The sequence below is a fragment of the Centropristis striata genome, chromosome 15, assembly GCF_030273125.1.
Source record: "Centropristis striata isolate RG_2023a ecotype Rhode Island chromosome 15, C.striata_1.0, whole genome shotgun sequence".
In the NCBI taxonomy this organism is placed as follows: Eukaryota; Metazoa; Chordata; class Actinopteri; order Perciformes; family Serranidae; genus Centropristis; species Centropristis striata.
Window position 1 is genome coordinate 29,211,019 of NC_081531.1, and position 12,869 is coordinate 29,223,887.

General features: G+C 38.1%; 1 protein-coding gene across 2 annotated transcripts in view; it reads left to right on the top strand.

Annotated features, from left to right (window-relative positions):
- gabrb4 (gamma-aminobutyric acid type A receptor subunit beta4) overlaps positions 1 to 12,869 on the top strand; it is a 57,870-nt gene that overhangs the window by 30,581 nt on the left and 14,420 nt on the right. For both annotated transcript variants that reach the window (XM_059351562.1, XM_059351563.1), the window contains exons 3-4: positions 5,661 to 5,728; positions 8,411 to 8,631. In XM_059351562.1, the coding sequence (XP_059207545.1) occupies positions 5,661 to 5,728; positions 8,411 to 8,631 (289 nt within the window). The remainder of the gene's footprint in view (positions 1 to 5,660; positions 5,729 to 8,410; positions 8,632 to 12,869) is intronic.

Below are 12,869 nucleotides of genomic sequence, written 5' to 3' on the forward strand. Positions count from 1 at the left end.
CATTTTCTAGACAATACTGGAAATGGTGGTTGACACTGAATGGAGAAGTGCTTATTTAAAGATGCAAAGGAGTGTTGTTGTTCGCCCGACTCGTGAAGTGCAAGTACAGGTAACAGTTTTATTTTGAGAAAGCTGTGGCGACAAAGTGAAGGCCTCTGTTTCACTAAAGCAGGGTCAAAATATGCAGAGAGAGAGAGCGAGAGAGCGAGAGAGAGAGAGAGAGAGAGAGAGAGAGAGAGAGAGATTTGGTTCTTTCTGTTTTCATCTAGCGAACGAATGTACTTTGACGTCTCTGGGGAAAACTGTTACTGGTTGCCTTCACAAAGTGCGATGGAAAATGGCCCTACTTTTTCCCTTTTTTTTCTGAAAGAGATGGGTCAGGGAATATGACAAAGCTTCAGGGCATTTAACGTAGTGGGGTGGAGGAAATAGGATTACAGGATATAAGAGAGAGGATAGATGGGCCTTTTTCGGTCAAGTGGTTTTCTGGTTAATATTTTAGTACTAGTATTTGAAGAGAAACAAAATAATTAACCAATATCTGCAGGGAGGGCGCCATAGGAAGAAGTAATGTTTAAGGCATTTAGAAGGTACACTGACAGTAGTTATGGATTTGAGTCTGTTTCATATCATCAGAGGTTTAAAACGGTTTGTGTTATGACCCCTGGAAAGACATATTATGGTCAGTGTCCACTCCAATGTTGCATCCAGGAGTGCTCAAACAGAAAGAGACCAGGATTTTACATTAGAAGTTTTGTATATCTCATGTGATGTCAGAGATGAGTACAGTCACGACTGTCTCCCCTCAGGCTTCGGGGGAGTATTTCCTGACCCTAATACCTCGGAATAAGGAGAGCGCAGGATAGTACAGGATAGTACAGGATGGTGCACTGTTTCATTTGCAGCAGAGCTTACACATAAAAAACCCACTTTCAATGTTTTTTTCTCTACTTAGAACTTGAGAACAAACTGACTAACTTCTGATTGACTCGGGCCGCTGGAGATCACACATACTTCGACTCCATACTGTGGCAGCTTGTTAACGTTTGCATAAATTGCCCACCACACAGCTGCCACATGGTTTTCCACGCAATTAGCAATGTTATACGCTCAGGTAGGGGTTTAGCACATGCTTGTGGGCTAATGCAATTATATTTGCAAGCTACATTGCTAGAGACACTATAGTTCAGATGGATTCATGCACTGAAATGTGCGCAGTTAGTGAATGTAGGGATGTTAATGTGCATACATTGGATTTTTTTGTAGGTTTTAAACATGAATTGCTTGTAATGTAATTCCTGGCTGCAATGTCCATGCAGAGACACAGAGAGGACAGATGCAGAAGACCAAGATACACTGACCAATCAGAGCAGACTGGGCCGTTGGGGTCGGGGGCCTTAAAGAGACAGGCGCTAAAATGGAACGTTTCAGAGAAAGGGGGATTACGGGCATGTTAAGATTGACAGTATGAGGAAAAAAAATATTTTCTTGAACATTAAGAAAGTAAACATATTCTTGTAGAAACCTAAAATCCAAAAATGCATAAACCTGAAAATCAGCACAATAAGTCCCCTTTAAGGTAAGAGACACATCCTAAGCTATGAATGATTCACTCTAAAATAGTTTTGGTTCAGAAACAGACTCAACAGTCCCTGTGGTCCAGAGTTGGATCAGATCTTGGCAATGCGCCCTGCAGGAGGGCATCTGAGCCTGTCCAAGCATGCAAACAAACAAACGTGTGTTAAGCCACCTGTTTAAGCCGTATTCAGTGTTGGTTTTGGCTTCACGGTGGCTTTGGGTCAGTGAGACTTTAATTCTGGGGGAATTCTGATGGGCTGCACGGACCATTATTTTACTTTCATGCAAATCTAGTTTGTAATTGGATGGAAGTGTGGTGCCACTATGGTTTAAAGTGATTTTCAATAAACTAAAATTGCTGAAAATGTTCCATTGTGTCATTAAAGCATACTTGAGGAAGTTTTCCCCTTAATGAAAAGTTTCCATTGGCTAATTGTTTATCAAACTAAATTACACAAAATATATTTTCATATTCCAAACAACAGAATGTACAATGAGTTACTTATACGTAAGTAATTGAAGCCAGGCACATGTTTTTTGAGTCTATGCTGTTATGACAGTAATGAACTATAGTTAGTGAGGGTGACGAGCAGACTGACAGCTTTGATTGATTCTATTTTTAGCCAGATCCAATAAATAAAAGTATAGTCCTATGGCCTTTCCATGCACTTACATTCTTTATTGAAGGGTTGTGAAGGCTATTTGGACAGATTAGGGTTACATTTGCAATTTTTATACATTGTCAAAAATATTTATGGAATCTGAACTGTACAAAACTGCAACCCATAAACATCAGCATGACACATGCTGTCTACAGTAACTGTCAAGATCTTTTTTCTCTCCATTCTTTTTGCATTTCAAAGTGTTGTATTTTGAGAGGATTAGAACAAAGGGAAAGTTGTAGATCTGTTCTGGTCAAACAGACACTACGCACTTAAAAAAAAAAAAATCTATTCTGTGAACCTGTTCAGTACATCCATCAGCTGAGCGTAGAAATGAATCACCTCGTTCTCTGTGAGTCCTACCTGACGCTTCAGATGTTGTTGGCTTTGTCACATTGTGCAGATGTGATTGTGTTGAGAATGAGACCTTGCAAAGTTTAGAGGAAATGTGAAAACAAGTGATCGGCACTGATGTGCAAGGACAAATCCAACTTTCGGCTGCTTCCGACCAGAATGACACGAAAGCTGCTCAGTTCCCGTAATTAGCATCTTCTGTTTTTTGTTAGTCAGAGAACAAGATGTAGATAAACAGAGCAGCAGAGAGAGAAGTAACCCTTGCATACATAAACAGTAATGTTTAAAGCCTATTTGAGGGAAAACAGGTTCTGTGCCTCTTCACTGTGATGATGCACGCAAAAAGTACATATTAAAGTACAGCTGTTTCCTGTGTTGTTTATGATCGTTATGCTAATGACATTTCCACTATAATACCATGAAACATTATCCGAATATACTGATTCAGCACCGCCTCATAAACCAATCACTGAAATGTTTCTGCTGTTTCTGTCTTCTGTGTCAGCACTTCATATTTTGTGGCCGGATCATTCTCACTGAAGCAATGTGAGGCTGACACGGTTTGAAGAGGAAGAGACGGGGGGAGGTGTTAAGGATAACATTAGGACTAAATATGCACAGAAGGCGAAAGAATTTGTAATGATAAAACACTGAGAATCAGTGTCAACAAATCTGTTCACTTACACAATCCAGGGCCTGGGGTAACAGCTTCTCAAGTGGTGGGTGCTGCTTTTGCTGCTTCCTAGAAAAGGTATCAAGTAAAGAACAGATAAAAGGGAGAAAAACAAGTAACTCTGATAAGACTCCAGCCCTGTCTGCAGTTCTACGTATAGCTTCTTCAGCTTTACTGTCTATGTTGACTAAGCAGGTGTGGTTGTAGTGTGATGCTAATATTCTGACGTTTGTTTGCATAAAACCTAATTAGAAAAGAGCTTACAACGACACAATTAAGGTCCCATATTGTAAAAACTAAGATTTCTACGTCTTTTTTTATTATAAAGTACGTATATGTACTTAATGTGAAAGAATCAGAAGTTTCACGGAGAAATGCACATAGCCCGTATTTAGAAAGTGTGCATTTAAAAGAGCAGTCATGTCTGTAAGATTGTTATGCGGCAACTATACTATATGTATATATATATATATATATATATATATATATATATATATATAGATATATATATATATATATAGGTACAGTCATTTGCCAGCTGTAGACCATATACGTATAAAGAGAATTGGATTCAGCATTTGAGGTGGGGCCCCATTCATTCCTATGAAAGTTGTGTAATGGTGCCTGAAGCCCCAAAAAGCTTGTCTAAAATAAAATAATAGCCAAACTGTCCGCACAGTGGGGCCCATAGAACCTGCACACCAGAGACTTCCACCAACTACACTGGCTAATTTCCAGCGTAGCCCTCTGCTAACTTGAATGGAGATGAAGTAATTCAAACGTGCTGCTTTTTTACACTTTCCAAATGTTATTGGACGGAATGAATCCAATTTGCAGGGATTATGATATCACGTGACGGACCCCGAAGTTGTGATTTCACTGACCAATCAGAGTAGACTTGGCTTGTTTGGGGTGGGACTTAAAGAGACAGGCGCTGAAGCACCTCAGAAAGAGATTGATACAGGTATATTCAGACAGACGGCATGAGAAAAAAAAGTGTTTGTTGTCTGACTTTAAAGCGGTATGATGTGTTTTTCTAGATGTTGTTGAAATTAGGGGGTGGTCGAAGAAGTGGAGGTCTCTGCATGTTATTTAATGCACACAACATCAAATTCATCTCTTGTGCAGCATAATGAATACAAGTACAAGGATGTTGAGTGAGTTTATACAGTTGTGGCTCAGTGCCAGATATTTTGGGTCCATTGAAAGTTGCTTTAAATTGTGCTTAGATGGTAAAATTGTCAACACACATAATATATGGTCAGCTTATATGTTCAACCTGTAATAGCTGACATCCCACTCCACTGGTCAGTGGGGACACAAGTCTTGTTCCTCAAATACACATTCCTAAATATCAAGTTTACGCTGAGCTTATCAATACATGCTGAGCAGAAACACAGAATCAAAAGCATGTAAACAGCATGTTCTAGCAGGAACCAAAAATACACGTATGATGGTTAAAATGTCCCCTTTGGTGTTTTAAAAGAGAGAGAGTTTCAGGCTTTAGTAATATCCCACATTTGTCATTGCCATTGTTTAAAATATATTGCAAGCACACAGAAGTGAAGTTTGTAGTTTATTATTCAAAAAAATCTCCCTAAATTAAGATAATTTTGTACATAAGCCCATCTGTGTGATCATAGACATCACTCTGACGTTAACTCCTCTTGGTTACAGTGACGCTGGCTACATCGCTGCTGTGAATGGATAATCCTTGTAAACCTTATGTTGTGTGAATACTGAAGTGGGCTAAGTGTTATCTGTACATGTAAGGGAGTTGATGTGCATAGCTGTTTACATGTCTACGGCATGTACTGTAATCATGTAAATGAGGCCCAGTATGCTCTTCCTGTTCTTTACATGGGTTGCTAGCCTGGAAATTAGGATGGATGAGTGCATTTTTTCCAGTGTGGTTTCGTAAGCACAAGCTGAGAGTAACTGATCTTTACTTTGTGTTTTACGTACAGCCTCTGAGCAGCAAAAACACATCTGAATTTTTCATCAATGTAGTTCAACATGTGCAAATAATACATAATGCAGCTCTTCTATGTGATGTTGTTCACTTAACCGTGATGATGATGTTGAAATTCGATGTACAGGTAAAAGCCATTTTCGTGCATTGTAAAAATGCACCAGTATATAAAAATCTGATGGGACTGAAGTTATCAAATAGTTTTAACGGTTGGATTAAAAAAAAAAAAAAAAAACTATTCAAACGGACATAGGAACATATGTGTAATTGTGGAAATTTGGTTAGAAATCCAATGGATTTAACATCATCAATACTCCATTTCAATTAACTAATTTACTGCTAAACAAGAAAGCACATTGGGATTACAGTAGTTATCTCTTATAGTATTTTATTGACTTGAGTTTTTCCTTTGTTTCTTCAGGTGCTCCAGTCATTGTAGGAATGAGCATCAACATAGCGAGCATCGACTCCATCTCAGAAGTAAACATGGTAAGTTACAAACTTCTTTGTCTTAAGGTCGATATCATGTTATCATATCATTGATCTGTTCATTAGACTACACAGGAAAACTGCATGTGGACACGATAAATCCTGCCCGATCAGTGCTACACATGTGCAACAGTCAACGAGTTGAAAACAAAGTGAGATGGCTCACTCGGTAGCTGCTTCCATCATCAGCTCCAGAAAAAACACTTTATTTTTATTCATTTATTTTTTCCTAGTTTTATTGAAGTTATTTTTCAAAATTGAATGTCAAACAAGATAATAACAGAAAGTTTGTATTTTTTCATCTTTTACAAAGGGTTTAACCTGAGTCAGACAATGCAACAATGACAGCAATACAGGTGCATCTCAATAAATTAGAATATCAAAAAAAAAGTTTATTTATGTCAGTAATTCAATTCAAAAAGTGGAAATAACACATTGTATGGATCCATTACACACAGAATGAAACATTCCATGTCTTGATTTATTTAATTTCTTCTAATTATAATCATTATTGCTTACATTTAATGAAGACCTAAAATTCAGTCTCCCAAAAAAATGTATTATTACAAAAGACCGATTTTAAAAAGTATGCTTAATATGGAAATGTTGGCCTTTTGAAAAGTATGTCCATCTATATGACTCAGTACTTGGTTGGGGCTATTTGACTTGGATTACTGGAAATGGACTTTTCCATGATATTCTAATGTATTGAGATGCACATGTATATTGTATCCATACAGGGCATTTTTGTCATGAGTACATTCACACATAGCATGACTATTACACTCTGAGAAATCAATTATTCAATGGGGCACAGTTAGGGATAGGTAAGGGTTAGGCCTTCACAACACAAATAAAGGCACACTAGTCTTGTTGTGTTGTATGAAGAATGAAGATAATAACAAAACATTGTGACTCTATATTCTGAACTACCTAAACTTCATCATTCCTTTTAGGCTTCACAAAAGCAGCCCTTACCAGATCCTTTAACAATAAAAGCCCTAGACACATAGTTGGTAGTTGGTCCTTTGCTTGAACAAATCTATTATATCCTTTTATTTAGCAAGTAGCAAAAAATTGCATTCCTCCAAATGGTATTATTATATATATTATGTTGATGTATTAATTTGCAGGTGATTATTTTGCCTCAGTGGTGAAGTATCTGTGGTGAAAATAATTTTTTATACACATCTTTCCACGAGAAGAAACCTTGTTTTTTTCTGTTTGTTTTGAACTACTGATCATTTCCTCATAATATGATCCTAACACTACTCTGCCAGACAGCACATATTGTACTGACTTGAGAGCTACAGTTAGTATTGCAGTGAAGAAGTTGTGAAGAAAGCAATGTGGCGGGTGAATATGAGTGAGGACATTTGTCTCTTAGCACTCTCTCTGTTGCACTCAGCTTGACTCCTTACATATGGTGGAAGCTGTCCTTTTTACATTTTATGTTGATTTTTTTTTCTTTCATTAGTTTGTGTGTCTCACTTTTGCTTCTGGAGTGGTCAAATTATTTTCTATTTCTTCTAATCAACAGCAGACTTTGTCTTAAACGTGTTTATGATCTGTTTGAGATATCCTCACTCTAGTACGTTTTTGAATCGCAAGTTCTGAATGGGAACATAAAAACCCTTTGATGAATAACAAATTCATGTGTATTAAATCCTCAATTTCATAAAGGGTGAATAAAAAATTCTATAGGGGAATTTTTTAAAGACAATTATGTTTCTAAAAGCGTTTGTTGCGTGTATTTGTCAAACCAATTTAAAGCAAATCTGCATTTTCATTGTCAGTACATATACATAAGTGAGAGGGTTGATTAATGCATGATGGAGCATGTTCCTGATACTTTTCTAATCAAAGGGTGTTAGCGATATACTGTGGTCTTAACATGCGTCATTCCACAACACATGCAGCGTGGCTACACTCACTAACTTAACAGTTAAAAACTGTTCTTAGATAAATAGGACACAATACTTAAAATCATTGGAATGTGTGAGTGTAAATGTGTGTAATGAAGCTAATGTGTATGTTCCCTGGGTCTTACTGTCGACTACAGTACCTTGACCAGAGGGGCAATGATGCATTAGCAGGCAGACATTATATCACCACTTAAGCACTTTCACAGTTAGATTCAGTCTAATACAGGAGTACTAGCACAGCTTTATTTATTGGTTTGCTGCCCATGTCCTATTTTACAAATGCTGAGCAGTTTAGTTTTTCTGATTGTGCAAAAGAGTGAAACAATTTTCATGATCTGAGAGTATAAAAACTGCGTAGAAGTGCTCTCATAGCAAATGCATTTCTTTTATTGCTGTAGTCGTCTTATCAGAGTTGCTTATTCCTCTTTTTAGCTTCATTAAGTTACATTGTAGTAAAACCAAAGAATATTTTATAATTCATTAGCATTATATCTGTTGGTACACACCACCTTGTTCTTGTTCTCCATATTAATTGTGTTACTATCTGTCATTTGTGGATTCAGGACTGACATCAATGTTTTGATAATCCATGCCCACTTTGAAGGGGTCCTCTTAAATCAGGCACTGGCGGGAAACAATAAGATAAACACAGAACAGAAAAGCATTTTTGCTCAAATGTTTCCCACAGCTCTTGACCCTGTGTACAGCTGAGTAGTTTTTTGTCTGTGACTTCATACAAGTTTTTCCTTCTCCCCAGGACTACACCATCACAATGTATTTCCAGCAGAGTTGGCGAGATAAGCGTTTGGCCTATGGTGAGCTGAAGCTAAACCTGACTCTGGACAACCGTGTAGCAGACCAGCTTTGGCTCCCTGACACCTACTTCCTTAATGACAAGAAGTCCTTTCTTCACGGTGTGACAGTAAAAAACCGTATGATCCGACTGCACCCGGATGGCACTGTCTTATATGGGCTGAGGTAAGAACACTGGACACTTTGCCTTTATCTCATTTTCATTTGTGGATAATTAATACTCTTTGTTATTTGTTTTCTCCATTTAAACATTTATCTACTTGGTAAACTAATGGCGTTAGTTACAATTTTTAAGATAAGTTTTCCAGAATTAAAAATAATGATATGGCTGCAGTGATGTTGTGCAGCCTTAAAGTAATTTGTAATTCCCACAAACTGACTGAGGTACTGACTAGAAACTTAGTCCAGGGTTCCTCCGCCTTTTTACCAGTGCATGCTGGGAGTTACCTAGAAAAGGAAGATGGTACGCTATAGGGAAGGGATTGATGGATTTTTCATGTCTTTTTAAACTTACTTTTGGAAAGATTTAATAATGCAGGAAGATGAAGCCTCAGAAGAAAATATGGATATACAGGATAACTATTTCCTTCATGCTGGGATAGGCTTTACCCCTCTGTGACCCCAAACAGCATTAGCACATACAGGAAAGGCTGGATGGCATCGGCAGAAATCTAGAGCAAGCGCAAACACATTAAATATCAGAGAAACCTGGAGCACTGAATTGACAGATGCAACAGTGCTGAAAATCCAAAGATACTAACTTTTAATTAGATAACTGCTGCCTTCTTAATTTGCTTCTGTCATGTGGCAGTAATACAGCAAGTGACATTTTTTTGATAACCTCACGAGGCGATAGAAAAACAAGATCACCGTAGCTAGTATTGATGACTTATGACAGATTTATTTTTGGCAAGAAAAACAGACTTTAAAGCTTTATTTATAAAGTTATTAGTCTACAAAGTTCTGAGTGTGACGCAGGACAAACAAAAACAATATTTTGGAAGAAGAGAGGTGCATTAAATCCAAGAATCATTGTCCCAGAAAGGCTAAAAAAAGGTTCAAAATACTCCCCACCTCAATGTCCCAGATCACTGTGACAAACTAGACAATTCAGTCAACAGTAAATGTGCACACAGAGACCCATCTAAAATCCCTCAGGGACAGCTAAAAGTAAGAAAACGTCCCGAGGTTTGTTCAAACTCCGAATGGATTGCTGCTTTTCTTAACACAAGTCATTAAAATAAAGTAGTTTGATGGAAGCAAAGGAGCTGGGAATGTGTTTTGTTCCATGAATAAAAGAAAATGGCAGTGACAAGGTGTAGATCATATGAACTAATGAATTATTAATGCAATAATCAGTATTCAGAAACTCTGAATTACTGAATTGGTGCTGACACAAAAGGAGATTTGATGGCAAAAGTTTTTGTTTTTTTCCCTTTTATGACTCTTTGCAAGGTATCAGCTTTGCAAAAATGCAATCTCACTGCAGCTGAAGACCACGCTGCAAATGTCTGCCTGCGAGATGAATCCTTACGGTTTGATCTTTACCTTCTGTGAAATTGCACATGGGCCTGGCAATGTATAAGTGCAATCTTGGAGCAGCATGGTGCCGCCCTGGTGCAGGATGAATATATCATCCATTGGGGCGTGCTTCAATAAAGGCCAATCAAATCACCTTCTGTCCTGCCCCCTTCTGCTGCTATTTAACGGCCACTGGACTGAAACAGAAAGACCTCATACATCCTACAAGCATGCGTAGATTACCTAAGTAAGAATAATCTGTTTGTGTAGATGCTAATTAAGCATTAATCAATAACTTATATGTGTCTTTGATTGTTTTAAATGTGTACTAGATGAAGAATTTTACATATGCGTGCCTTCACCAAATAAAGCAGGTGGAAACGGGATCAATTTCATGCTATTTGGTGCCAAAATGACACTGCGCCACCTGATCTGAATAAACATTCCCAGCTGCTCCACTCAGCGCACGTACCTCAGCACATCCTGGTTCCTTTGGAGCTACAAAAGTACCGAGCAGGCACAAGCATAGTAAAATGGACTTGTGCCAGAAGAAAATAGCATTACACCTGCATTTGCACCTCTACTGGCTTTGTGCCTGCATAAAACAGAAAGCTAAGGCTGTTGCTAGGGACACTAGCACGCTCCAACATCTCATCTCCAAGCATACTGCACAGGGGTTTACTGTTACCATCACCCACTGCAGTAATGGTAAAAGGCAGATGGCGTCAAGCCCTTGGATCTGTCCTCCAGACCATTTTTTTTTTTTTTTTAGCAGTGTACGGTAATTAGAGGCAGTGCATAATCTACATGCCATGGTGATTTCAGGACCTTTACAAGCCTCCTGTAAGCATGCAATTATATTGCTTTGTGAAAATGTTTGACTTTGCCCAAGGGTTGTGTGGACTTTTATTTTCCGAGAACAATAGATGTTGTGTTTCCAGTTTAATTCATTGAAATGTTGCGCCTCTCAAGTTTGACCGATTCAGGTTTTTGTTGCCTTAAATGCATTTTCTTGTAAAGACCGCCTGTTTGAATCCATCCCCAGTGCCACTCTTGAGCACAGTAGAATGCAAACTGTGGACAATCACATTACACACACTACTGCATCTAGTGCTGCGCTCTCACCTATCCACTCACTGTGAAATGTGCTGATACTGGTGGTTTTTTTCAACCATTATTTACCTTGATTCCTTGTGCTTGCAGTGATTTTAATCTTGGTTGTGCTGATTTGTGTTGATCAACCTCTTCTATTTTTGTATTCATTTTAAGTACAAGCTCTACTTCACAACTGTGTCCACATTTTTTTATCCACTGATTTTGTGTTGAGTGTTGAATCGAGCTTACTCTGTACCTGCAGTCTTTATTGTAGGAATAAACCAAGTAGATAGAAACAACTTTTTAGACTGCACCACTTTTTACCTTTTTAGATGCCTTATTTTTCTAAAAACAAAAACTTACATGTATGCAATCATGATAATTACAAAAACACTATAGTGTCACTAAAGTGAAAAAAGTTTAAATATAACATAATTACAAATACGTATTTCACAACTAACAATCAGAAATGATCCAAATAATTCAAATTAAATCTGACTTTTAATTGATTTAACCTATAGTTCTCTTCATTGCTGAATTTCTATATTTTAGCGCATTGATAGTTATTTAGAGTAGCAGATGGAAAACCGGAGCAATCTGCTGAGTTTGTTTGTATTTGCTCTGGCAGCTGAGTCTGGTCAGCCTCCTGTTCAGATTGATTTCCAGACGGCCTGGCCCTCAATGGGCGAATCAGACCAGCTCACTTCACCAAACTCAGATCAAACTGTCAAACTATAGGCAGCAATAATAGAATATAAACCAAATTCTGTTACAGTGTGCCTTGTTCTTGCCTCAAATTGTTTTTTTTTTAGAATTTTGAGAAAGTTCCCAACTTTCATGTGTCAATCAACACTACGTAACATGCTGCCTTGCTCCGATTGGTTGTTGTTGGGTTTTGTTTTTTTGTCAGATATTTTTGTCTGCAACTGTTGATAACACCCAATAGAATTAAGAAAATGAACTGCCTGGTTAAAGTTCTGGTAATCAGATCATGGCCCCAGTCCCTAAATGGTAAATGGTGACTGGATTGTTTCTGTGCCACAGATTTCTTCATCAGTCCACCACTAAAAAATGTGTATATGGCTGCCCAAACTGTAGTTCCTTTCCCTAGAAGTGTCCAGAAGCTGTGAGAATCATTGATGGAGGCATGATGGTGTACTGTATGTCCAAAATTCAAACATAATCTAGAAAACTGCCCCCACCACATTCCTGGAATGAATGTTGCTTTTACAAACCTTGCTTGAATTTTCATTGTTGTATACTGTAACTAGATTTTAACCTTGTGCTTTATTTTTATGAGAAGAGAAGGGAGGGGTCTGGGTCTGGAGTCTGCTGAGTGGTGCAGTAGTGTTGCAAACAAACAAAGTCATTGGAAACATCAATAAAAGAAGTTGTGTCAGTAGAAAGTGTCCAGCCCTTAGTGCATGATATAGCAGCTTTTTCTAAGTTGCCATTGAGTTGAGGGGCTAAATCATCATTAGCAGACTGACAATCAAGTTTGATCGTGCGCTGGGTCCTGGGAGCATCGAGACCTTTGTTGATCTCAGCTTTCACCAGATGGTGAATTCTCTCTTCCCATTCTTGTGAATCTGCTCTCTTGTGTTCCTCTGTTTATTAAACCATGGTGTAGTACTATGATCGTCTTTGGTAAGCAAGCAGCCTTACAGAGAGGAATACAGGAGTAGACTGTGTAGGTGTCAAAACTATTGCTCATATATTTGAAAGCCTCCCTGTCTGTAGTGCTGAGCCTCTGGGATCCACCTCCAGATTGCTTTTAGGTTTCATAG